This window comes from Drosophila persimilis, unplaced genomic scaffold (genome assembly GCF_003286085.1).
Source record: "Drosophila persimilis strain 14011-0111.01,24,50 unplaced genomic scaffold, DperRS2 tig00000000-arrow-pilon, whole genome shotgun sequence".
NCBI classification, from domain to species: domain Eukaryota; kingdom Metazoa; phylum Arthropoda; class Insecta; order Diptera; family Drosophilidae; genus Drosophila; species Drosophila persimilis.
Window position 1 is genome coordinate 5,000,828 of NW_020825288.1, and position 27,795 is coordinate 5,028,622.

The 27,795-nt window shown below is 44.0% G+C and overlaps 3 protein-coding genes across 6 annotated transcripts in view; 1 reads left to right on the forward strand and 2 right to left on the reverse strand.

Annotated features, from left to right (window-relative positions):
- The window catches only part of LOC6598653 (aminopeptidase N), a 31,385-nt gene extending 15,065 nt beyond the window's left edge, over window positions 1-16,320 (reverse strand). Inside the window, exons 1-4 of one of the 3 annotated variants that reach the window (XM_026995039.1) lie at window positions 16,172-16,320; window positions 15,555-15,629; window positions 6,354-7,089; window positions 5,374-5,409 (exon numbers count right to left, since the gene is read on the reverse strand). In XM_026995039.1, the coding sequence (XP_026850840.1) occupies window positions 5,374-5,409; window positions 6,354-6,378 (61 nt within the window). In that variant the 5' untranslated portion in view covers window positions 6,379-7,089; window positions 15,555-15,629; window positions 16,172-16,320. The remainder of the gene's footprint in view (window positions 1-5,373; window positions 5,410-6,353; window positions 7,090-15,554; window positions 15,630-16,171) is intronic. The other 2 variants (XM_026995040.1, XM_026995048.1) reach the window with 2 other exon arrangements.
- A 5,395-nt stretch (window positions 16,321-21,715) lies between these two features.
- LOC6598654 (DNA-binding protein Ets97D) lies at window positions 21,716-23,427 on the forward strand. The gene is made up of 5 exons (XM_026990767.1): window positions 21,716-21,812; window positions 21,895-21,997; window positions 22,075-22,144; window positions 22,198-22,930; window positions 22,985-23,427. Exons 1-5 carry the CDS (start codon window positions 21,749-21,751, stop codon window positions 23,410-23,412), a joined length of 1,398 nt encoding a protein of 465 aa, XP_026846568.1. The 5' UTR covers window positions 21,716-21,748; the 3' UTR covers window positions 23,413-23,427.
- Window positions 23,428-24,131: 704 nt separating this feature from the next.
- Window positions 24,132-27,795, reverse strand: part of LOC6598655 — a 38,829-nt gene continuing 35,165 nt past the window's right edge. For both annotated transcript variants that reach the window (XM_026990779.1, XM_002023737.2), the window contains exon 3: window positions 24,132-25,148. In XM_026990779.1, the coding sequence (XP_026846580.1) occupies window positions 24,151-25,148 (998 nt within the window). In that variant the 3' untranslated portion in view covers window positions 24,132-24,150. The remainder of the gene's footprint in view (window positions 25,149-27,795) is intronic.

Sequence of the window (27,795 nt, forward strand, 5' to 3'; positions counted from 1 at the left end):
GTGGAGTTGGAGATCGTTTTGCATGTCGGACAAAACCTCGACAGAAAGCCATAAAAAACTGGACGATATAAAGCCATAAACAAGCCACGCAAAACCTGGCTCGGTTGCTACCTGGAACTGTCAGTGGGACGACGACAATTTCAGGTTGAATAAACTTCAAAGTTGCAAAAAACATACATAGAGAGAATTAAAAAGTATCTATGATGCGTGGCAGGCAGCAGAGGCAGGGTCTTAGGCAGGGACTCTTAGGGCGGGGGTCTGTACATCTGCCCCCTCATTGCTGCCACGCCACTGGAAAGACTCCCCAACAATTCTCAGTTTTAATTATCAACGACACGTAACAGAAAAAAGACTTCGTTTTGTACGATATTTTACAATTAACAAGAAAAAAAAGCGTCTGCGTTTTTCCTAATTTTTTGTTGACTGTTGTATGGCATGCAACGATTTTGATGAGTTTCTGATTTGTTGAGTAAATTGCTTGGAAACAACTTAAGCGCTTTACAATTTGTCGCACTTTTGCGACAGTCGACAGAAATTCATTCATTCGTTCATTCATTCATTTATTAACAATAAAAGGCCACTTTACAATGAAAATTGAAATGTTGCAATCCGTGAAGCGTTCAAGGGGAAAACTCTCAATGGGGGTATGCACACTTTTGAGTTCTTTATGGGTGTCCTATTCCACTTAATATGCAGCAAACATATACCTTTTCTTGGGTCTTATCGAAAGTGGAATATCTGGCGGGCCCAACCCCACAACCCCACCAAATGATTAAATAAATTGGCACGTAAGCAGGCCCCAGCCAGGGGGGTGTAATGCCCATAAACCATAATTTCATATAATTAAATAGGTATACTCTTTCTGTTCGGATTTTTTCTCACTCTGTCGGCCTTGATGGGCATTAAACTGTCGCCATAGACAACCCATTATTTGCCATCTATACGGGAATATAATTATATACGTGTATATGTATATTCCTAAATTATTGTTTACTTTGGTAGGCAGGAACTATTCGCATACAAAATTATGGCCCAACATTCAGTTTTTGACTCTTGTTTTTTTCGTAGTTTCCATTTTTTATGGGGTCTCGTTTAATCGGCCGCTGTTTTTGGCTCGCTGCCAAATTATTTTCCTGCTCTCATTTTCACTCGGCTGTTGGCTTTGACATTGTCACGCCTCACGCCTTCTTTTGTGAAAGTATTTTCGAAACATTTTATTTATAATCGCCTGTCAGAAATAGTGGCTGAGGATCTGAAGACCTGGCTAATGGCTAATCGGAAAGTGGCTTCCAAGAACTAGACCCGAATTCTTTAGATCTTGTGATCTGGTGGCCTCTTGTAGTGTGATGTATCTCTGCCATTTATCTGCTGCCTTCAGGAGATTGAATCCACGGCTAATTTGTGTTTAATGAAGCCGGCAACACCTCAAACCCTCTTGAGAGCTCGGGCCAGGCCCGAGGGCCCACGCCATCGCACACAGCCCCCAAGGTCCGTTTTCATTATGAAAATTGATTAATTACGAAGGGGTCAACATTTCCGCTCTTGCCAATTTGGGGTCTAAGCCTGCGTGCGCCAATTATGCGAGTTTCGAGTGTTTCAATTATGAGTTGTGTGTGGGTGGACAGCCTCCACTCAGATCGGAGCAGGGATATGCCTTAATAGTGCCCATAAATCTGATATAAAGACCAATGAAACGACGTTTTTATCTGCAAATTGTATCTACAACAAGGCGCAGCACAGGGACTGGCAGCTGTTCCGCATTATGACGAATGTGAGCCACGTTCTAGGGGCCCCCATAAGTCCTATGCAGCTCAGGTGCCAAGGGGCCCGCGACAATCTATCCAACTACTAAGCGGCCATCTAAAGCCATCTAAGCGCTTCAAATACGTGCCGGCGAGTTCCAGGAGCGGTGCCCCCCAGTCCCCCTTCCAGTCACCGTCCCAGTCCCAATCGGATACCATCTTTCGCCTGCAGAGCCGTTTACTTTGATGCATTCCCAATGACGGCGACGGTGACGGTGACGGTGGCTAAATCACGAACTGCCGCTGGTCTTTTGTGCTGGCTGCAATTTCAGCTAATTTTCGTTACAAAACAGCGCCAGATTTTTGCATGCCCGCTTCGCTTTGCGGCTTGAAGTCTACAACGAAAATCACTTAGCCTCATTTAATATGGCTGCTGACCATTAAAATAAATTATTTAATTTTATTATTGCAGATAAAGCCGAGAAATAATGTGCCTCAAACTCGACCAGGATTTGACAGGGCAGTTGGTCTTAAATGAGATTAAATCAACTAAAAGTTGCTAAAGTTATTCATGGCATTCGCTCAAGATACATGAAACGAATCGTAGATGGATAATTGAGTGTCAGAAAAAATATGTATAATCGTCAGATTCAGGGCAGCTATAAGTTTTACAATCAAAATTGCAGTCTAATTATTTTCCAATTTTAAATTAAATAAATCAGGAAAATGTGTAATTTTTGATCATTTCAATAAAAGTTGGGTAGTATACGTTTTTCCAATATCGCTAAATATGATTGAAATATGGATTTTGGTGCATTCTATGTATTTGCATTTATTCAGGTAAAATTTGCATCCATAACTCTTACTGACGGTCCCCGGAGTTTGAAGTAATTTTCTTCACATTTATTTTATGGAATTTATTTAGAAAATAGGACCAATCCAAAGACCATCCACTAAACCTTTCTCTTATAGAAGTTTGGCAACACTGCCCCAGTGAAAACTGTCAACACTGCCACCCAAGTACGCTGCGCATGCGCTCAAAAACAATGCCTAGCCATCTAAGCGATTACCCAGTGTTCTCTCTTTCGAATCGGGTTTGAAACGCCTTAGATAAAATATGTCAACAGCAATTGGCGCTACTGCAAATTGATTTTAATTGTATGCACAAGAGCACCAGGGCAGCGCCAGTCCAGCGGCAGTCCAGCGGCAGCTGACGTCATTTCCATGACTCGATGATTGGCGGCGGCAGCGGCAATCGTAATCGTTTCTGAGGCATGCCCGGAGTCAAACCGGCAAGACGCCGATGCAAATAATCGGGCAGCCAGCATACGAGTATTTGCAGAATTGGCCGAGAGATATGCACCACAGTTGTTGGCCAAAGTCAAAGCCAAAAAACAATTTAAATGCAAATCACGTGTTCCTCTTAATGCACTTGATCAATGGCCTGGGCAATTGGCTGGAAACGATTCCCGCCTGAACTTGGACCACAAATGGAGGGGAAAATAGAAAATAGAAAAGAAAATCTAAATGGAAATGAAATTGCCAAGCGGCTGGCAATGAAAACTGACATTTGAGGGAAATGCGGCCAGTAGGTAGAAAAATAGATTGACAAACCATTTATTTCCATTGACTGCCCAAGGAATTGTGTCAATCGATTCGAATGACTTGGAGAACCTTTTAGCCATCGATCTTCGGCTTAGTACGAGTATCTCGTCGTATCGAATGTCCCAGACATTCCGACATTGAACCGAAAATTGAGCAACTTCAGATGCATTTTCCATGTCATGTAATTGAACACCTCACTCACAGAATGAGATACTTAAACGAAAAGCTGCTCGGCGACAAGTCCAACTCGTTTTCATATCTCTTAATGTGTATCTCTTTATAGAATCTGTCATAAGCAAGAGGTGTTGGGCTTAACGCCTTCATTCCACGTCTTCTTCACGAGGTTTATGCAAATCCCGATAGCTTATCAAGTCCCATTATGTATGCAAATGGGCGTCTAGTTCTTGCCCAAATGGTGTGTTGGGAGAGGTCAAGTTGAAGACCAAACACAAATGGGAGCACTTGAATGGAAGGTCAACACTGGGGAGAGTCGTGGCTCGGATACCCTGTAAAGGGATTGCCAGCGGCGGGATATGATCTGGGATCGAGATCAAGGTACTTTTGAGGCACAACTTTGGGAATAACCTGATATAAACACTCTTAAGATCATCTCATTCCTCCCTCTAAAACGACTAACTATCTTTAAGAGACTTCTCTATCTTTAAGGGGTGTTTCTCTCCTTGCTTCCAGACAAACTTCTCCCATAATATATATGCCCTTTATCTCCCAGCATTTTGCATATAAATCCAACAACTGTTGGTCATAAATTTTCGCCTAGTTTGCTGTCGTCATTGTTTGCTCGGCCTGTACAAAAAACTATGAACTATGAAGAAATAGAGACACATGCAGGGAAAAATGTATGGGTCATAGCCCTGGCAAGGTCAATCGGAAAGCGAACCCAAGCATGTCCACTAATTCAGTGCCTGATTTGTCTACCCTGTAGATTTTATTATTATTTTTAATTACATTTTTCGGCGATAAATACCGGCATTAAAAAGTGTTTAACTACAATATGATGGCGCGCACTTGGGGTTTGGCTGTAAGACAATGTATTTTCACAGCTGCGAAGTGTGTTTTCTTTTTCAAATTAAGGCAAATAAATTCTTGTGAATTCCACAAACAAACGATCCACAAACAGAGCAGAGCAGAAAGAGAGAGATCTTCTGACAGACACAAGGAATGAGAGCCCGATCCTAAGGCCAGGGCCAGGGCCAGTGGCAGGAAAGATATATGTATTTATTGTGATTTTTGTCTGGCACTCGGCAGAATTCCTGGAATCAAATTCATGGCTTCGACTCAACAGCAAAATTTATTATCATTTTGTGGCTTTTTGCTGGAAACGTGATCAGGGCGGATCCTTTTAAGCGCTGGCGTTGCAGATGACATCATCAGCTTGCCCCAAAAAATATCTCTCTGGCTGATGCCCGCCTTGCACTTTTCAATGCCTGCCGTGGGGCATGCTCGAAGACGCTGCTGCAAGCTGATAATTTATGACAGTTTTTGCCTTCCTCCAAATGAATATTAATTGAAAAACCCCTTCCACTGGGTCGTGGCAGCATCAGCAGTCCCCTGACAGACAGTTTTGCCTTTTATGGAACAGACTTGTCAGCGAATCGACTACTTAACGATTTGTTTTTTGTGTTTTTGTTTGGATTTTGCATACCGATATCTAGAATCGAATATATGGCCTGTGATTTACATTCGGTAATCCTCTTATGTAAATGGGAAGACAAAAGCCGAACATGTTCTGTGGCGTCATAGATACAGCGAGAGTCAGCGACCGATCTGCCATCGATCCCAAAAAGGGGGATAGAACCACTTGTCTGTGAATGTGGGCGCGTAGAACCGGCTTGTATCTGGCAGATAGCTGAAACCAGTCATAAAGATACACGCTCAAATGCACTCTCAGCCTTTAATTGAGTGTCACAAAGTTGAGGGCCCTTTCCCTTTCCCCCCACCATTTCCCTGCGATACATATTCGATATTTGTGCTGGTTATGGGTACGATTATAGTAGAGATCATTTACCTGGACTTTCCACACCCATTATGGCATCGGAATCCTCTGCGCGTGTGTGTGTTTTTGGAGAGAGCATTGTTGGGGAGAATAGTGAGTGTTTAGTGGGTGTTTAGTGGGATGTTTGGTGTGACTCAGTCACGGACTCGAATACATATGTTTGCCAAAAAAAAAAACACAAAACTATATCGGGGATGCATTGCCTCATAGCGTCTGACTAATGGGTGGATGGGTGAAGTGGCAGTTTGAATAATTCTCTGGCATTTGCATTGCTAATAAATCGCAGATATTTTCGGTGTCACTGTGCAGGTTTTTCTCAACAGATCATGCCACAAATTCTCTCCGTGTGTGTGTGTGTGTGAGTGGGAAATTCAAAGTCAAATACTTTGTACAAACATCTGTTCGAATGTCTTGTTGAATGAATTTTCAAATTTTCGCATTGTGTGAGAATTGTGTATTTTTGGTTGAGGTGAGCATGCAAAAAGCCACAAAATGAATGAGAAATTATATTGCATGATGCAAGTGCTTATGGATCATCCAACTATATCCTATATAGTGGGTCTAATATGGCTATGAATAATTGGCTGATGAAAAAGGGTATTGAATTACTTTGGAAGAAAATTAGGGGATCTCCCTTTCAAAGAGGGATTTCAGAAATTCAAAAACTAAGCAAACTATTTGCAGAACAAACAAGTAAGAAAATCCAATCAAATAAACGAGAATTATAGAATATTTTCACACGATTCCGCTCTAAAAATATTTAAAAATAAAATAAACCATCTTAAGCAGAGATTAGGAGATTATTTATTCCTTTAGGAAATTTTTATAAATATATAAAATGCATTTGAAGAATATATCAAAAGCAAACACAGGAATGTGGGCTAAATTCCATAGCTTTGGGTGTAATTTGCATCAAAGAAAAAGCATTCATTCGGTAGATGGACTTGTTCGATATCTTAAAGATACATTTGTGGCATGTAGATGCAACTCACCTTCATTGACGTAACCGCCCTCCATGGTGCCGAATGTGTACACCTCGCTGCGGTTGCCGTTGCCTCTGGCTAGGCCCCTGCCTTGCAACACTTTGGCCGCGACCTACGTCTATGTTGCCGCAAAGATTTCGTGGCCTGGTCTGGCCTGGGCAATGCACTCGACACCTCAGATGAATCTGTTGCAATGCGTTCGAATCCGTAGCTCGTTCTGCGTTCTGCTCTCCACGTTCCGCGTTCCGCGTTCTTCGATTCTTATTTATTTTTATGCCAAGTATTCTGTTGTCTGGCTATTTATTAGAATTTATCTGGCGATTGCCCAACCAACCGAAGGCACTCTCCAAATATTGCTGCCTGATGGAATATTGTGTGTGTGCAACGCATGCAGGCCGGAGTGTGTGGCTTGGGGTATGCCACTGGGGTCTCAAAGATGCGGTATGGCGTGTAAGTGGCCGGGCATCTTGCGAATGGATCTTCTCGGTTCCAGTCGTTGAGTCGCTGCAATAAACAAACACTTCCTCTCTCTGTCTCTCCCGCTCTCGACCCACTGTATCAGTGCGGAAATGTGTTCTATCTGGAGGTTGTATCTTCAGGTTCAGGTCCTCTCCTTATGAATTTGCATTTGGCCCCTGTCGTTGGCTGTTTTTGCTGTCTTATTTGCTTGTCTTCCCTCTGGGGTTCGGGGATTGGCCTCCACTTCTTAATACTTATTGCGGCTGTTGCTGTTTGCTTCCTTGGCCTGCAAGCAGTTGGAAAAGAATCAAAAAACGATCATAAATAAATGCTCTTCCACCAAATTGTTCATAGATAAATGCTGACCCCCAGCTTGACGGTGGGGTCAAAGCAAATAAATCGTATCCAATCCCATGGAATCCATGGCTTGACCCCTGGCACTCCCAGGGAGATGTTTGCCTAGGCATTCTTTGGGAATACTCTGGAAATTCTTCACAGATTCCGTTCTGGTCTAAGAATAGATGAAAACACAACGTCTCTGGAACGTCTTGGAACATTTAGTTCCTTCATTTCCGTTTTGGCTCATGATTTTCGGTTTTATTTATTGTTAAATAAAGCTTTTGGCCAATAAATTGTACCATTTCTAGAGGTAGTTTATGTCGCTCATGATGTCACTTTGTCAATATTTTTGTGGCCGCAAATCGAAAGCTAATTTGAAAGGCAAACACGATCGAAAAAAAAAAGAGAAAACAACATTTGTTTATTGATAGCCGGAATGCATCCCCTGTTTGGCTTGGTTTTTGTTTGCATTGGCAATCTTCGAATCTGTTTTGACAATGATTAAGCGCCAAGTTCAATGTCAAAACCACAAACCGAATGAATATGGAGGCCATCGTATCGTATTTCAGAGATACAGAGTGCTTTAAAAGCTTACTAGTTTGGGATTAATGAGCCCCGTAGAACCGCTAACGAACAGAGCACACAACGAACTGCAGGAGAACCAAAGCCGGAAAACAAATAAAAGATACAATATTAAGTAATAAAAAAAAGAAGAGAGTGACTGAGTGAGAGATGCCTTAATTGTCGCCATCAAAAACGGGAATGGTCTGCGCTGTCATCAATGGATTCATACTTGACATTCGATTAGGCCCCAAGAACGGGCCCCGACGCACACCCAATTCCAATTCCTATGCCAAAATATCAAGAGAGACGAAAGAGAAGAGAGAGAGACTCGTAAACTTTCAATTTTTCGGTGGACTTTGGTGGTTGGTTCCATTTTTGATCGGCGAAACGAATTTTAATTGAAGCCGCAGACCGCCGATCGACGGAGGGGCTTGGGACCCTGAATGATTACATGAGAGACACAGTGTCTGTCTCTCTGTCTGTCTGCCTCTAACAAGTCGCATAATTAAACTGGCATTTGATTAATAATCATTGAACCCGACATGACCCGCACTTCCTCAAACACCCCATCTCTCCCCCCTCCCTTCCTTCCCTGTTAACCCTATCTTGTGGTTTGTTGCTGCAATTAGGGAGTACATTAAGCATTTAAAATCGAATTTTATTGGTTTAAATCTGTGAAAACAGCCTTCAATCCAATGAATTGGATCAATTGATATTCCATACATTTATTGCTTAACGAGTGTAAATATTGAACGTTAAGGACAACCAACATCGGAGGGACTACTCTCGATGATGCATCTCCAATTGCCTTCGGGGGGGATGCCATCAATCAAAGCCCTACTGGAGTTAGGGATAGATGATGATGGACTGCCTCCGACGAGTGTCGAGTTAATTGCCAACACACAAAGCGGTAATTATATAATTGTCGGGGCTGACGGTGCCCTTGTCTTGAGTTGTTCTCTCTCCCTCTCGTGGTGACAATGACACGGGCTGGGCCTGGCATTGGTAGGGGTTACATCTGTACCATTGACCCTTCAACAAGGTTGGACTGACAGTTAAATCTGCACACAATTTGGGGACAATTACTTGTTTAATTATTATAATTTCCCACAACAAAAGGTTAAAGTTTTTTATACCAAAAAACTCTGGAATAAATGATGGATAATTCATCAAAAATTAAATGAAACTGCACAAATTTGAAGTAGAATTTTGGATAGTTTTCCAAGCTAAACTTTGGAAATTTTCTTTGAATTCTATAATGATTCATAATTCATTCAGAAAGACTGAAGTGTGTATATGAAATCTGCAGAAAAACGAGGGTAATGGCAGACTTTAGAATGGATATAGACTTGGTCTAGAGTTGATAGAAAAAATCAGGGAATTGGTAAAATAATTCCCAGAAAATGTACTCCAAGAATGGTGTTATTTCTTAAAGATCTGTCCCTCCCTGAAGCACCCCTTAAGCCCTAAAACTAAATTTGGCATTAATTATAGAGCTGTTCCACCAAAAAGTATTTTATGGCAAAGACAGGTTTAAATGCGAATTAGCATTGCAAATTATTACTCATGTCGAGTGTCGCTCCCATGACCACTACGTAATTTATCCATCTTTATGGCAGTCGTAATAACCATTTTGTCTCTATTATTATTTCCAGAGCGTTACAAACGCCCACCAATGCCTGCCAGCTAGAGATAGAGGCACAGACGTACCGTGAACTGTCTGCACTTGCCAGCGATTGCAATATTACGTATACGTATACGTCTGTGTACGTACAACCCGATGACGGATCATTAGGCTTCAGCAGCTTCACACAAAAACCAATTAAGTGAGAGACCCACAGCCAAACAATACAATCGAATGTGTGGCAGGGGCACAGCCAGAGGCAGCGGCAGGGCGATAACCGAAGGGGTGTAGGTTCAAATTAATAGCACCAGTTTTTTCTCTGTTTTGTTTTGTTTTTGTGCTGAAACTGACGACGTCATCGTTGTCACTCTTCTGACGGCGCCTTCTGTATGGGTGGCGGAATAATTTACTCACAGCCATTCCTCAGAGTATCTGTGGCTTATTTTTGGTTCTTTTGTGAGGCGCGAATATATTCATAGATATATTATTGAAAGTAAATAACAAGAAACTGGGTCACCGTCAGCCCCAGCCGCAGCCCCAGCATCCCCCTAAGCGACAGCCAAGAGATCAATCATCTTTTGGGGAAAAATTGGAATGGAAAAAGCATAAACTTGAGACCGCCAATAGTTTTGGCGCCGAATGGCTAATAAGAATAAGCGCCAGAGCCAAGTGCACGTGTCGTATGCCAAATATTACGACTGCTTCACGGGAACATCAATTTTACGAGTCCCCCTTCCAGCCCCCATAAAACCGCCAATTACATCACAGAACCCTCTGCGTGAGTCACGCCCCGAGTTCAGCGCACTCCCATCGGCAGCCACTTCTTTGGTCTGGGCAGATTTGGGAAGAATTGGTAATTAAATACGTGATGGAAATTCGCAAGTTCCTTCGGCACTCGCCGTCAAAAGATATTTTAATGGGTTTCCCAGTGGGTTGATTTCTATGGAAATTTGGTAATAGGTAATTTCATTCATATTTATGTTTTCAACAACTAAATTATTGCACGAGAAATGCCAAGATATGCGCCACCTAAAAGATAGATAGTTCTTTCTTTTACTGATCTCCCAGGTGCCATAATCGCTCTGTCTTTTATACCATTATTAGATCAATAATTCTTGTTCCCCTCTCGATGCAGGGTATGTCAAAGTAGACTACCACTTTCTCTCTTTTCGTTTCAGTTACTCTGCGAAATGGCAATTTAATTGAACGAAAAATTTGTAAATTTCATTCTGATCGTTAAAATTAACCAAAAATAAAATAGAATTTTCGCACTTAATCGCAGCTGGAATCGGATGCTCGATTCTTTCGAATTCGAATTCAAATTCACATCTAATTTAATTTCAGTTTATTTGTTCAGAAATATTTGTTCCCCCCATTCCATGGCTCTTGCTCGCCGCATTCTTCCGCGCTTTTCTTTCGACCTTAGGTGATCGTTTGTTGGCTTTTAGTTGGCTATTTTTATAGGTGATCTTATGAGTGGCCACTGGCCAAGCGACAGGTCTGTACGTTCGTCTGCCCTGCCATTGCCACTATCGAAGGTGCAGTAAATCATCCAAGTTTGTTGCCATATCTATTTGATTTTATTTTATTTTTTTGTATTCGTATTTGTGCTGTATTTTTCTTTTTATCGCCGTTCGTTCGGTAAATGAAGCGTGCGCTCCAATTTCGTGTCAATGGGAGGGAGAGAGACCTGTGCCATATTGAGTCTGTCCCTGTCTCTTTCCCTGCCTCTGTCTCTGCCTCTCTGTGACATTCAACGTTGTCACTTGTCCGTTCAGTGGAGAGTGGGGGGAGTGTCAGAGCCGGACATTTGTTTGTTTGGTTTTCTGTCGTGGACAAGTGACGTAAGTCGGTTGGTAGGCCACATAGATACACGGTATCTTTTCAAGGTTACTGTGGTCTCCAAAGGGGGGCAAAAGGGGCTTGCAATCGATATAAAGATATTACTATTGACCGACCATATATGATTCATTTCATTCATTCATGTGACTACTGTTTCTACTCCTCTTTCCCATGCTCCCCCTTTAGATATCTCTCTGCTTAAGATCTCGCCACTCAAACAATTACACGGCATATCTTTTACAGGGAAATATTTAATTTGGGCGATAAACTTAAGAGCACACAATCTAATAAATTGCGATGTCGGAAGAGATAAGGCCTTGGGTGCTGCAAAGTTGATGTCATTGCTACCATAGGCCCACCATTTCTCCTGCCCCATTCAGGGGGGTATTATGCCATAAAATACAAAAGAACTCCCCGCTAAAAGGGCCGCCAACGGCAACACCGAAAAGAGCAGCAGTTTGCTATCTTTGGAAAATTCTTCATTTTCCTTTGCATTGCGTGACCAGCAAACGGTTGACACACCCACAACTGCAGCGCAACATTGTGCCCCCTATCCATACTCGTGTGTATATCCCTCTCTTCAACTCCTTGTCATATTTTTCACAACACGCATAAAAATTTAACGCCATTGCATGTTTGTCATTTGCTGAGCTTTTGACCCCTTGGCCAACATTCAGGGACCGTCAGAAAGACAGACCGCCAGCTGATGAGTTCCGTCCGATAGGGACGTAACGCAGGGGATGGGGCGGTGGGGGCATGCACTTTTCGGCATTTGTTGGCCGTGTCGAAAGCGAAATTCATTCCCCCCTCCCCCAGCCGCCTCGCTCTGGGAAAATTAGTTACGCGCTGGGTGCTGCTGCAGGTGGTTGTTACTGTTTTAATTTGGAAGGGTGTACTAGTGTGTGTGTGTGTGTGTACTGGTGTGTGGTGTGTCTTTGTGTGTGTGTGTGGTGCTGACTAAGTTAAATGGAAATGTCAAATGGCTCTGACAGCGAGAGTTGACAGCTTTTCGGAAATATGCAATGGAAAAATATGGAAAGAATATGGAAAAAAAGAGGGTGGCCCTGAAGTCGCAGCTTGGAATACCCTTTCAGTGGAAGATTTGTTGCGATCTAATGAATGATAGTTGATAGAATAATGATTGGATTATCTTTAAACCTACAACAATCTTACTTTCCTAAAACATTTGAACAATCACTTAATCATTAAATCATTCCGAAAGACGGAATAATAGAATACAGAATTGTGATTGGATTATCTTTAAACCGACAACATCCTTGTATAAAATATTTCAACAATAACTTAAATCATTAAACAGATTTGGTAGACATATTATTCTACAATTTTTAATGGTATTACAGTTTTGAATAAGGAATAAATATTCCAAATTTTTGGATTATGTTAAGGAAAAATCGGGCTTTGGCAAAGAATTATTAAGAGTCCGATTTTTCAACAATGGTTTATCTAGTGGGATCTTAACATAGCCAAAATATTTGCTATTATATCTAAGTACTAAGGAGCAACCCCCGGCTCACGCGCTTTGCTCGCTCACGCCGATATGAGTAAAATACACGACGATGACGACCCAAAACTTTTTTATAATGGAGAAAAAATCATTATTTCATACACTTCTCTCTCGCTCTTCTTTCCATAAAAACCCACAACACCCCCTGGAAAGTGTATACCAAGCAAAAGTGTAACAATTTGAACTCGTGCCTGTTTCCATTCATTCATCTTCATTCAGTGCTCTGTTGCACTCGACTGCTGCTGCTGCTTTTGCATTTGATTTGTCTAGTGGCTGATGTTTTGTCATCTGTCAGATGCATCGCTGACGTCACCGAAACATTAATATTCATAATGCTCGCAGCACAAGTCGGAACGAATTTAACAGAAAGTCTATCAGCCCCGGAGGAGGGAGGCCCAGAGGCCGGCTGGCTTATCAATCATGTGACGAGGCATGAATGAATTTTTCGTCTACCTTTCCATCATCGAAAAGTTTAGTATTCAAACAGTGACAAATCGCCCGAGGGGAGGCCTAATATTTGAGTTTAAGATATAGTTTATAAGACTATAAACTTTGGCATAGATCGGTTAAGTTAAGAACATCTCTGTAGAGGATCTCCTTTGGGTCTGATCTTCTTCCTTTCAGAGAACTTTCACTGTACAATTATATGCCTGGTCGCATTGCAATTTCTCGCGTCTGTGTATATATAGAACGCTGTCTATATAGGTATTATATAGCTATATATATCTGCTAATATTTACTTTTAGCTTAATGGCAAACAAATGTTTTTTTTTTGTTCTTGGGTCGGACGACAACAATTTTTACGATGCTGATGTGCTGCTGATGTGACCTTGAAGGTGGCAAACAAAAATTCAACGTTTTTATGCGTTTTCTTCACTGTTGCTATTGTTGTAAATATTGCACATGTTTTTCGAATTTGTAGATTAAAAGTGGAAGAAAGATAGAAATTTCACCATACATTCGGAGAACGAGAGACAGACGCAGACACGTTGAGAGAGCGCGGAATGGGGAATGTCTTGCCACAGTTTGCACTTGAAATAGTTTTGTGTATACTTGTCTCTTTCGCTCACTAGTTCTCTATGTGTTGTTTGCTCTCTTTCCACGCTTCAGATCATAAAAACTGCTGTTGCTTTAGTTAATTGTTGCAGCGCCACCAATTATCATTTGGTGCTTATCAAAACGCATATAAAACTGGCAACAATTTCGAAAGGGCAACATTAAGCGTGGAATTGTGCAATAAATGTGGCATGGAACGGTCTGGAGAGGTCTCACCCTGTCCGTAATAAATCTTCCAGGTATATGGCTCTTCCCTTTGTAAAAGGATACTCCCTTAGACTTTCACATCCCTACCCTTTCACCGCTTTAGCTTAAACCCCTACAAGGTGCCAACAAACGAGAGCGAAACCGCAAAAAGGTAAACCGAACCCTCCCCCTTAAGGAAACCACAAAACGTTGCAATCAACTGGCACTCCAGGGGGGGCAAATATGGGTGGGTCCCCACTACCACAAAGAGACAGAGAGAGGCCCTATAATGAATGCAATTATGCAAATTTCCACGCTCTGCAGCCATAGAAGAGCGACAGGAAAACCAAATCACACGATAACAATCGAGAAAGGGGTTTCAAAATCATAATGGATATTTAATTTAACCAAATAAAAAAGACAAACACCATCCATGGGCAATTCAACTAAAATAAATTGAAAACACGCGCCAAAAAGGGGACCAATTCAATGTGAAATCGATGCCACAAAAGGGGCAGACTACAGAGGGGTGGAACGCCAGCGGGTAAACAGAACCCAAAATGTGGAAATATGATCTTTCGTTTGGGTTTACCTGGGTGCAAAACGGAAAGAATTGCAGCCGCCGATGAGCTCATGGAAAATCAAATAAACAGATAAGAGGAGGAGGAGGAGGAGGAGGAGGAGGAGGAGGAGGAGGAGGAGGTCTCTCCCCCCGCCATTACAATGAACCGGATATTCGTAGCCTCGTAGGCTTACATTTTTTTTGGCGCAGTCCCCTTATCGGGGGACTCTATCTAATGACAGTGTGGCATATGCCTATGCTGGCAGATATCTGATAAGCTGGAAGCCGGCGAAAATCGCTCTAGTGTTAAATTAAAACGAGAGTAACCCCAGGGCACTGCAGTGAGCACTCCCTAGGCGGAACTCGGGCTGCCAGAACAGCCAGGCACAACGGAAATGTGAGGGATCACTGTAGATGGACAGCATTGAAAGTTAATTAATGGGAAAAATGCGAGACGAGCGTGGGGGTGGCGCATAAATAGAGAATATTGTGGCATATTTGCAGGAGGCCTGGGACCGGCATATGGCAGCGTTCCACTTGGCTGTGAGGCAATGCCTGAGAGGCCTATTACATGCCCCAACAAACAAGTGGTTCCCCCAAGCGGGCCCGAAGTGCATTGGAGGTGGTGCAGCTCTGCGACACCCACACATGCCACACAACCCATTCAGCCCACGTGCCACCGCACAGACGGGGCGCCCCGGCCGGCAGCCACTTGTTCGATGTTGCATTGAAATTGAAAACAAAAGTTGCTGCAACCAAAAAATGTTGCCGCCCAATCGGGAAAACATCTGAAAACAGCTGTTCAGCTGTGGGTGGGTGGCACTGCACCATGAGAGCGAGCCCCGGTGTCCTTGGGCCTTTTCAGCTGCTGTAAAGCGAAGCCGGGCCGGGTCTCGTTTCGGCTCTGCAGTGCATTCGGCGAAGGACATTTCCGGTAAAATCAATAATTTCCTTTGGAGGATGCATCACTCACACACACTCGGCTTTCAACACACAAATCGATTTCAATCACAAACCCTCCCCCTCCCCCCACCGATTGATTGGCCAACTCACCTTTTTGGAAAATGTATTCGAAATTGTTGTTCCAATCAAATTAGTTTTTGGGTTGGTTTTTTTCTTGCTTTCAAGCTGTTTTTGTTGAAACAAGAAAAATTGTAATTAAATTTTGTTCGATTTACAACACCCGTTACACTGCGATGTGATTGTGGCTGATAGCATGTCTGTGCGTGTGCGTGCGTGTTCGACTCGGGGTTTTGATTAGAGCGAATGCGAAGGGGAAATGAATGCAAATCGATGGAAAAAACACACACAGGAACAACAACAACAACAACTATGGACATAAATGCTGTCGCCTATTGATGTCTGGGCCGTCAGGGGCAATGTCAGTGCTGCATATTTGTTGAAAAATCTGTTTAATATTGTAATTTTTCGCCATCCGTTCTATTGTTCGAAAATTGAATTGAGGAGGGAACAGGTCAGAGTCGGCCAGCACGCATGGCTAACTAGTTTTCAGCTCAGTTCAGAATTCTGCTGCCCAAATGGCAAAACAAAACGCCCACCACACAAAATTATATATCGCCCACTCATCAACAACAAAAATATATGAAGAAATAAAGAACACGCACACGCACGCACCACAGATAACAAACTGACGAAAGAGACCAGCGTACCTAATCAAATAAGCGTTAGAACAATCGCTGTTCACTCTTAGCTTTTCGCTTTTGGCCAAAACTGAATGTATTCTTTACGCGAACGACTTGAACTTCGATTCAACCACAAGAACGCGCGCGCACCGTCAACAACCTTCGCGTTTCAAATCGAGCCAGCGGACTGTTTTTCAATATTGAACATGAAACAGACATGAGCGTACGTTCCACAAGAGCGAACTCGTGTGCGAGCATTTGGGGGTTCGGTTCGGGTTCGGGTTCGGGCTCGGGCTCGGGGCATGGGCATACGAGGCGTATGAAAGCCGGCTGTGCACAGCGTAGGTAGTCGATTTGCATAGGCCACGCGCGGGCAGAGGCGGAGAGGAAACAGCTGTTCGGGGAGCTTTCGAACATCGAACATGGAACATGTTGCGGTCGGCGCAGAGGCTTGTTATCAGTTCGATGGAGCGTGCATGCTTCAAGTGCAATGGTTAGGGAAGCATTGTAGCCTTTAATGCTTAAGATCCGTGTGTCGAGCGACCCAATGCTGCGAGGCAGGTATCCTCGACTGATAGCAGCATCCAGAGTTGCCTCCACACCAAGGCTTCCCTGCGTCTCCTCTGTAGCCGGCTTCAGCAGATTCGTTATGGTCTCGTATCGTTTCTGTAACGAAAGAAAGGCCAGGTGAATCAAAGGTGTCTCAAGAAGAGATCTCCAGAATACTTAAAAACGTACCAAAAACATGGCCAAGAAGGTGGTAAAGGAAGTTGCAAGTTAAGGCGATGACAGGTCGGAATACATCACAGAAGCGATTGTGCAGCAACATTGACGAGCTCAATCAGATGGCATGTACTTCCGAATCCTCCATAGACATGCTACCAGCCAGTGGTACTCCAGACCGACTCTAAGACCGTCTGTAAGATCTTAATATAATATGAATAGAGACTATCGTATACATATACGCGTATTACCGCACCTTTCAAGCTCCTATATTACGATGTATGGAGTGTACTTTTATTTCAATTTTATAGAAAACTCCAAACTCAATGGAGGATGATAGAATAAGGAATATATAGGCTAAGGTCTAAGGTCTTAAGATCATATAGAACAGGTTAATGTCTTATGGTTACAACGAACTGCAAATTTAAAAATATTGAAGATTGCTTTGGCAATTTACTGAAGGTTGGAGGCTTCTTCTATGGATTCCAGCTTACAGTTATATCTAAAATATGAATATGTCCATTCTTTGGGTCTGAGTTCGATAGAATATTCCAAGTGCAATGATAGTAACCCAAATTTTCAGTGAGATATAAATACGTATAAATCTCAAAGGATAATAGTTGTCTTTAAATTTAGTTTGATTTCTAACAAACTGAAGCGTTTTCTGATCTTATCGCTTAACATGCCAGCTATCTGAATCAGAGCCAAATCAGAGTCAATAAACTTTCTAGCCTGCACAAATCTTCTTCAAATTTCCTTCAAATCTTCGCTTTGATGGTGTCATATGGCGCTGAGTCACTTGGGACAATCCTAAATTGTACGCAAATCATCTCTACATGTGTTTCCGTTTGATATTCGGCCACTGTTGACACAGTCACAGAATAATAATTAGTTTTTTCAAGACACTGGCCCTCTAAGCATGACTCAAAAACGAAATGGGTATTTTTAATTTCGGAAATGACCAAAAGATGAGCAAATATTTGCAATTAAAGAAACAAAAACTGGAGATCAGAGAAAGGCTATCTGGAATATTCATTTGAAATGTTTCTTTAACAATTGGTATCTCTTTGTACATATCGTGGCCTCAAGGATATTCGTACGTACTTTTCCAACCACTTAGGCGGTTCATCAATAACGTGACTGCACTCTGCCCTCAACGGGCTAATAAATAATTCAAAGCTACTCGAAAAACCAATAAAAAAAGAGGCAAAACGCAAACGGGTTCATATCCTGCCCCTAATTCGCCTGAAGGCTGTTCTTGTAGGTGTAGTCCCCGAATGGCTCCATAATTCATTTGACGACGGCCAGAGAAAACTATGCCAATTAATTAATACAAATTATGAAATGGAAAGCCAGAAAGCGAGAAGTCGAAAAGGAAATGGCCAAGTCGGCTGAGTTATGCTCGCGGCAAACGCATTTCGCTCGCCTTTGAAATGTCCTTGCAATCCTTTGACGACGCCGACCCAAATACTGGCCAATGCTTTGTGTATTGGCCACGAAAAATGCAAATTCCTCGAGTTCCCGGCACCGAGCCACTTGCTCCACTTAAGCACTCGCTCCGTGTGGGAGTTGTCCCTATTGATTTAATTCCCAGGCTATTCGGCCAGTGACGCAATTCTCGTGGCGGGGAGAGTCAGCATAGAGTTGAATGTGCCACCGGGGCTCGTATACTCGTAATCCTGCGGCGGCGGTGGCCACCCCAAGGGGTTGTTTGTGCCGCCGCCACGCTCTTTTCGGCGCTGCTTGCCAGACGCTACGGGTATATGTTTTCCTATTAGGTTGGAGGCGCCACAATGACTGCGCATAGTTTTATGGTATCGGTTTTTATGTCTCCTTCCGACGTTGTCATTGCTGTACCCTCCCCCTTTTGCCTTTTGGGCTGTAATTGATATACATTTTTGTGGGTCTCGAATTTCGGTTACCACTGCAGCTGGGGTCTTGACCTAGACAATTTTTGTGCTCCGCTCAGCAAAAGGTCAGTTACCCAACATGTAATGCAGATAGATCGAGATCTTACAGAGATTGCCCCCTCATTTGCATAGACAAATGAGTAATAATTGTTTGGATAATAATTAATCATACTAATATTAAGCACTTTAAAGATGACAATGGAAATGAGTCAGGAGATGGTGACCACAGCACAAGCCCCAGTCAAATGTTGACTCTTGAATTTGGTCCGCTGGCCAATAAATATTAGTCAACAAATATACATAGCAGAGTGTGTACGTACCACCTTATTGGTCTTTTGGTCTTTTGGTCTTTTGGGGGCTGTGTGCGGCAGGCTGTTGCAAGGTTAGCGGGGAATCGGGGAATATATCGACCCTCCTCCAGAAATTTCTCAAGCTTGAATCATAATGAGAAACGGTAACAGAGTCAGACTGTCTATCATTGTCATCCCATGCACAATATTTAGCTAGAATTTTGCAAGCAAATATCGCTCGCAATCGGACAACTGAGTCAACAATGAGGTAATGCCTGCTCGAAACTCCAGGGTTCCAGTGCGTAACTCGACTTTACTTTCGTATCTCAGTGGGAACATGGAAAATCGTTTGTTTTTAACAAGTGAGCGGTGCACTTGGACTCCGGGCTGATAAGACAATTGCCAGTCTTTGTACCACCGTCTGACCCACTGACTGATTGACTGGATTGCCTTTGTCGACCAAGTTATGAGGCATTTAATCAGCACTAACAGAAGTTGGGAGCCCCTTTTGCCCCCTCCAACCCACTTGTAATGGTGCATAGTGCTACACTTCCTTAATGCTTCAACACAAACATCGGCATTTGTATCTGCAGCACGCACTCTTCAAGCTGCGAAATATCATAGAAGGCGGGGAGAGGGGAGCCACAGCCACTCAGTCTGAAGTGGGCTAGGCGTTTGAGTATCCATCTGATTGTTGCGAATTCCTTAATTAAATTCGATGGCTTTTCTAGTGAACAGAAACGACACCAGAATACTGCCAATTCCTAAAATTCGAATAAAATCGTAAACATTAATTGGTGCAAATGATGATTGAAATTTGCATGAATATCTCGGAATAAATACTCTGACAAAAAGTCCCAATATTTTCAGGGATAGTTTTGCATAATCTTGGAGAATAGGTATTCAATTTTGAGCAGGGCTTGGGATCCTTGGAGATATATTAAGGTTTAACTGTTTGTTTCTATCAGAATTAGGTAGATTAACTTCTAGTTTCCCCTTGTAATAACACTCTTTTTATAACCTCTTAGATCGAAGCTTTATCGGAATTTAAAAATCAACCGAAATCATGTTGCTACATTGTACATCTACATGTGCATCGAACTTGACATTTTTTAGTGGCGCCACATCTAATTTCACCACGCGTATGTTTTTGGTGCGCAGTGGTGCTTCTACATGTATTGTACACACTCTGAGCAAACCTAGAATTTACAAATTTGGTATTTTAGGTGGGTTTCTCAATTCAAAAAATAAATGGCAGAGATCGCTTTTTTTATGCCTTTAATGAATATCTTTAGATATCAGATATTTATCAATTTTATCAATTTCATCAATCTATTATCCTTGTCGATCCTTCCTTGTCGCTCACATTCAAAAAAGTTAGATTTGGCGCGCACCAACCGGTATATTTTGTATATTTCGGTGCTGTTCTGAGGGTCATACTGTAGAAATACTGGTTTTCGCCGCGCTCCCATGGTATTTTTGTCCATTTTCTTCAATCTATTAATTTAATTTTCAATTTTATATAGAAATCCAATAAATGCAAGTATTTCGAATAGGCCAATCATGTATAGAATTGATTCATCAATCGTATTAAATTGAGTGGGCATGGCTAAATCTTCCATATAGATGGTATTATTCAACGGAACAAAGAATATGAGGAATTTGAATTCGCCGCTGTTCGCCGCAGTTCGCCCCAGTTCGCTTTAGCAACAATGAGTCTCATTCCATACACAAATGTTGCGCATTCCATACACAAAAGTTGCTGCAACATTTACTTGAAAACCGTTTTTTGGTCAAAATAAAATACATAAAGGTAATTAAAAGAAGCAATCTTGTAGAAAATGCATTTATCTATGGGATAAAGCTAAGTGGGCAAATCTATATAGCTTGAAATATAGGCAATACCCGATTCGCCGCAGTTTCGCTATTGCAACAATGAGTCCCATTCCATACACAAATGTTGCTAATTCCATGCACAAATGTTGCTAATTCAATGATCACATACCCTGGGGGAAATGGATGTTATAGAATTGTGAATATGTTAGTCATCCCAGGCTCCAAAGAAGGCAAAAACAATTTAGTCTCTGTTTTAAACATATTTCAACGATATTTTAAGCTTATTTTGTTATTGCAGGGACCAAGAATAGGTATCAGGATCGAGATATATATACAAAACACTCATAATATACATGAATATGTCTAAAAAATGTCAATTTGAGAAAAGGTCTTTATTCGTCACGTTTTATCTTCATATCAATATTTATACCTTCATATAAAATTGACAAAATAGGGTATACAAAGACCTATACTAAGGCTTACACGCATCATAGCGACTGTTTTTTTGTTTAACTTTTTCGTTTAAAACTTTTTTTATAATAAATGCAATAAAAGCAAGGATTAAAAACTAACCAATTGTGTAGAAAATTAATTCATTAATCGGATAAAATTATGTGGGCATGGCAAAATGTTCTATATAGCTAGTAATATTCGACGGAATATCAAAAACGAGGAATATGTAAAATATAACTTGACTTCGTCAGTATGTTTACGGTATATTTTCATATGAGTTGGTATATTTTGGTATATTTCTTATTTATCGATAAGTCCGCGGTCACACTGCCTACGAGATAAAAAAAATAAATAAACAATAAATAAACGATAATTATCCAATTAACAAAGCAATGGAAGGCGCCAATGTGCTCGCGGACGAACTGATGCGGCGTCTGAGCGATGGCGGCACCTTGGGTAAGTCGGAGAGCAGCGGAAATCGCTGCGCCATGCGGACGCACCTGTTGTAACAAATTGTGCCGTAAACAATTAATTGCAGAGGAGGTGATCGACAGCGAGATGTTCGAGAAGACGCAATTCGCGGATGCCGACGACATTATCGTTGTGCACATGGATATCAGGGAGCCGCTGACGGCGCTGAAGTAAGAGAACAGAACCTCCTTTGTGGCGAGCACATGGACAGCACTGACGAAAACGTCTCTTCTTCTTCCTGTTACAGAAAACTTGTTGAGGACAAAATTGACGTGGAACTGCACTACTATTCGTTTTGGCTGCAGGATGCCCAAGAGGTGAGTGCAGCTCTCGGGGAGGTTCCACTTCTAAAACTCTTTCATTCTTACAGCTGGAACCGCACAAGAACCTTGTGGATCAGTGCGTTAAAGGCGAAGGCCTGGTACAGATCAACGTCCAAATCCAAACCATACAAAAAAGAATCAACATAGTGGACGTCCTGAAGCCCACAGATGACGCGCTGGCCGATCAGGGCCCAGAGGAAACCATCTCGCCGGTGACGGCCCAGCTCTCGCCGCCCGATTCGTTGAGCGTCAAAAGTTCGCCCACCGTTAGTCCCGTGAAAACGGAGAGCCTCAAGCGCAAAAGGGTCAAAGAGGAGTCGGAAGAAGAGCCCGTGGAGCCGGTCAAGAGTGTGAAGCCCGTGCTCAATTGGGTGCTGGACAGCAAGTTCAAGCGGGAGCAGACGCGTCTGAATATCCCCGAGGTGGCCAGCGAATGGACCACGGCCCATGTGAGCCACTGGCTGGAGTGGGCCGTGAAGCAGTTCGAGCTGAACGACATCATCATGAGCGACTGGCAGATCAACGGACAAGAGCTGTGCGCCATGACGCACGAGGAGTTCAGCCAGAAGCTGCCGCACGATCCGGGCAATGTTTTCTGGACACACCTGCAGCTGCTCAAGGAGTGCAACTTTGTGTCCGTCGTTCACAAACAGGCCGAGGAGCTGCGGAAGCCCAAGCAACCGAAGATCGTGATTCCCAGCAGCACGGCGGCGACTTCTGCGACGTCCCTCGAACAGCGGATCATGAGGAAGTCCTACCAGAGCGTCAAGAGTACGGATTGTGAGTAGAATAAGTCTCCAGCAAGGGCCTTCCATTGATCCCCCTCTTTTATAGCCGACAGTTCGCCAACGCCACAAAGCCCCACAAATTACACCGCAGTTGGCTCCGGGAACAATGGCCAGGTGCAGCTGTGGCAATTCCTGCTCGAAATCCTCACCGACTGCGATCACTCGGACATCATCGAGTGGGTGGGCACCGAGGGCGAGTTCAAGCTTGTCGAGCCCGATCGCGTGGCCCGCCTCTGGGGCGAGAAGAAGAACAAGCCCGCCATGAACTACGAGAAGCTGTCGCGCGCCCTGCGCTACTACTACGACGGTGATATGATCTCCAAGGTCTCCGGCAAGCGGTTTGCCTATAAATTCGACTGCGATCTGAAGCTGCTGATCGGCTACGATGCCCGCGAGTTGTCGCGGCTCGTCAACGAACGCAAACGATCGGCCGAGAGCGTGCAGGCACTGGAGGCCTTGAAAGAGGCCACATGACAGGGCGCATATGCGGTCAAGCTGGAGCCCGACGACATACTCTGGAAGTATGAGCAGCCTTAGCGCTGGCCTGGCGGCGCCTGCTGGATATTGATACAAATTGTTGAACATTTTATTTTCTTAAGGCACATGAATTTATTTTTCATTCTGTATTCACTAAGCATTATAATCTCTGTCTATGTGGGCGTAGGCCCTAGCTATAGCTATAAGTATTCCGTACTACGAGTATCTACAGCTAAATATCTTTACTTTAAACATTATCGGTATCTGTATGTGTATCTTTATCTGAATGGTATCTATATCTTTATAGTAGTATGTATATTGAATATTGTTCGTTACATGAAGTTTGCGATTTTTGTAAAATCTATAAAAACTAAATTCATTTTCCACGCGATTTCCATTTGCTTTTTCCATTCGCCTACTCCCAGTGTTCGTGTAGGCATCGTTTTGTGTTTTGTTTTGTTTTTTGTGTGTTTTGTGATTTTACGTGACTAGTTTTCTTGCTTGCTTAACTGATTTAACTAAACTAAACGTGGACATTTAGCGACTGCTGCTAAATGGCGTCTCAGTTTGCTTGTTCGATGATTTCGATGATTTGTGATGATGGCCTGGCGGAATGTGCACGCAAATGCCCCTGCCCCCGGCTGAAACACGCGCTAGACATGACCGTGTAGCGCCGTCAGCCAGGCTTAATACTTCTTAACGTTTCGAGCGGCTGCAGCTCACCCTCAGGTCACCCTACAGCTCCGTGGTGATCTCGTCCTGCGGTCGAAAGCCCAGCTTGTAGAACTCATCCTCCAGCCAGAGCGAGCTGGCGTTGAGATCCGAAATGAGATTGCCGCTCTTCAGCGTGTTGAAGCTGCTGCCGAAGGGGTCCGAGGCGCGCGGCTCCTCGAACTCGTGCAGGCTGATCAGCGATCCGAACAGATGCAGCTTCTGCTGGGCGGAGGCGCTGCTGTTGCGATCGCCCGCCAGCAGGTCGCCGGCCACCCCATGGGGCGCCGACGACACTGGTGTCACCTGCTGGTGCCTGAAGATGCTCGCCTGCGACTTCTTGGTGGGTGCTGCATAGAGCACCTCCTGGTGGCCGCCACGCAGGCCTCCGCCATGCGAGGCCTGGAAGAAGTCAATCAGTTGGCCCACCTGCGGCTTGTACCGCTCCAGGGCCTGCTCCGACCAGGCGTGCAGCCGCGACCAGTCGTGCGGCGGCGTGGGAATCAGCTCGATGGGCCGATTCAGCAGAATCAGCAGCTTGGCCAGGTCCCGGACAATGGGCCGGTACGAATTGGCCGCCGCCACCTCGCCGGACAAGTAGAGCTTCCGGATCTGGCGCCGCGTGTCGTTCAGCATGGCCAGAAAGTACTCGGCATTGGGTCGCATCTCGTTCAGCTGCCGCATAAAGTCCGCCCGGTCCATGGTGTTCTCGTTGATGAGCTTCTGCTTGACGGACTTCCTGCGCCGCTTGCGCCGCACCAGCATCACGGCCACGGCCAGCAGGGAGAGGCACACCAGGAAGCCGCCAAGCAGGCCGGCCAGGGCGGCCATCAGGGGCCCGGAGTAGCCGTTGGGCACACACACGCGACCCATGAACTCCGTGTGCGCCGACCACTGGTCCAGGTAGCCGGCGGGGCATTGGTCCACGCACTGGCGGCTGTCGGTGACCAGGTACATGGGGCACTTGATGCAGCCGGCCTTGTTGCACCGCAGGCAGTGGGAGCTCGTCGACGCGGGGCAGCCTGCAAGTACAAGGGAAACTGGGTTAGTCACGCTCTGTGGGTCACTGGCTGTCGCAATCGTCGGTCGTCCCCCCAATTAGTGCTGATCAGCATAATTGTCCACTCATTTGCATAGGAGATGCTACTGCTGCTGGCTCTCCCACAGACAATTGTCGACGTTAATGCCCGCAAATTAAATCCTACCCCAGACTTCCCGAAACAAACCTCTAAATTACACTGGGCAACCGGCTACGGTAGCGAATCTTTGAAAAATAAAGCTTAAAGAATGTTTTCCAAGTCTTTTCGTTTCGAAAATCAACCCTGCACATACCACCCTGTAAGATATAACGGTTTTTTTAGAGTTGCGCAGAGTTGTGTACACACTGTTTCAGGTACAGTCGTGTTAAGAGATAAAAGGAGATAAAAGCATCCATTAAATGATGATTTCTTCACATAAAACTTGTATACTCTCTAGTGTTTAAGAATATTACGGCATTTCCAGAGTTTTGCAGATTTGTGTACACACTGTTTCAAGTACAGTCATGCTAAAGGTTGAAATTCATCCTCGAAAGTAATCAATGATGCCTAGAGCAAGGAAAACCATTGATATTCAACCATTAAGAGAACAAAACTCGTACGCTGTCTAGTGTTTTGGGATCCCAAGCCACTTGGATCTGTTTGGGAGCACATGAATACCAATTAACCCCTTGAGGGATCGCCCATTCATTCCATTTAAAGCATTTCCGAGCTAAATGTTTGTCCACAAAAAGGCCAGCCAGCCAGAATCCCCATGCTAATGAACACACGATGGCTCTGCTCGACTCCCCTGACAGGCCACAAACCATTCTTCTGCTGCAACTTCCAAGTGGAAACATCTCTATTCACCTTTTTCGCTGTAAGTCTCTCTGGCATTTCTGTAGAGTCAACAGACACCATGGTGTTTGACTTTGGGGCTTCATAAACAACATTAGCATACGGCGGATCCACCTCCGGGTCCGCCTCCGCCTTCGCCGTCAAAGTGTTGGGCAAACAGAGGTCTACATATTCTAGGAAGGCGGCAGAAAGTTCAACATGGTCCAAACACAGCACAGCAGAGCCATTGGGGCCGAAGCGACGTCAAGATCAAAAGCTTTTGGAGCCGCCACCGTCACCGCCACCGTCGTGGTTGTCATCAGTCCAGCGACGCCGTGAGACTGCCAAACAGCTCTCCATCTTTCGCTGGGGCCTCTGGACAACAGTTTTTGATTTCCAGCCCCCAAAACATCAGAAGCAATAACATTGCACCACGTACAGGGGCTGCCCCACCCCCCAGCTGCCTCTCTCTGCCCCACAGCATCGTCATCGTCAATGGCATTAACTTGTTTATGCGCTAATCAGACACACAGAGAGAGAGGAGCCCCCGGTGCCGGGGGATCACCTTGGCCATGGCCATGACCATGGCCGATTCCCAGGCAATAAGAACTGCAGTCCAGACCAGACTCCGTGGATAATCAGATGTAATTCGTAATTGATATTGTTCAGTGCATTTCTGTCTCTCTGTCCCTCCGTCTTTATTGGTTTCTCTTTCTGTTGTGTGTCTCTGAAGTGCGGTCTTCCTTCTGTAGCCCTCGATCTGGTTCTGGGTTCTGGGGCGTGCAGTTGATCAATGATAATTGGTTATTAAATGGAAGATTGCCTTTATTCCGCCTGTCAATGCTGTCTGCCACATCCGTGGCAGTCATGTAAATGGCCTGGAATTACAGTCCCCCGATCTGGGGCTGTGATCGAATCGATATAAATAATGATATCTCGATTGGTCCTCAAAGGATGCCACAGATACTCGTACAAGCTGTATATGGATAAAACAATTTGTCTGGCAAGAAGAGGGGCAGCAGGAGGGGCATCCAGAGGGGCAGCTCTGATCCGAGAAGAGCTGTTGAGGAAGCTAGAGACCTGCCTCGATCAGAGCCGAAGAAAACCAGAAAGATACGATCGCAGATTAACTTGAAGAAGAGCCAAAGACATCTATGGATATGTATCTGCAATCTAAAGGAAATCTTCCATCAATTGAACATCGCTTATTATCCCAAATTATTCCATTATCGATCCCCCCCAATTCCAAGACTCATTTTGAGGCCCATCCCCATTAGCCATTAGCCATTATCGATTCTTCTTACCAAAATCAAGTGCGGACACGCCTCATTGATAAATTTCTCTTCGCCTTCACGTGTGTCTGCCTGATTGCCGGCTGTTGGCCTTAAACATGACATTAAAACCTTGTGATGACTACAACTATATTTACGTCCAGCATCATCAACTCGAAAGCCTTATTTAAACTTTCTTTTCTCCCAGAATACGTCGGAGAATCTGTGGCTTTTAGCATCCAAATATCTAGGCGTGTCCCGTAGATACTAAACGATAATCAAACAACAAATTACTTTCACTCAAAGCAAACAACAAAACGAGGGCCAGACCGACTGTAAAACATCAAATGTTCATCAAATGAAACACGCATAAAGCCGATTCATTAGATCACTTTATAACACTCGTAAATCTGGATAATTGACTCAACTCTGGCGACCTGGTTGGGGCACCGCTCAAGGTCGTTCCGAATCAGAGAATCCCCCCCACAGAAACACAAACAAATGTGGAGCTGTCTCTCTCTCTCTCTCTCTCTGTCTCTGTCTCG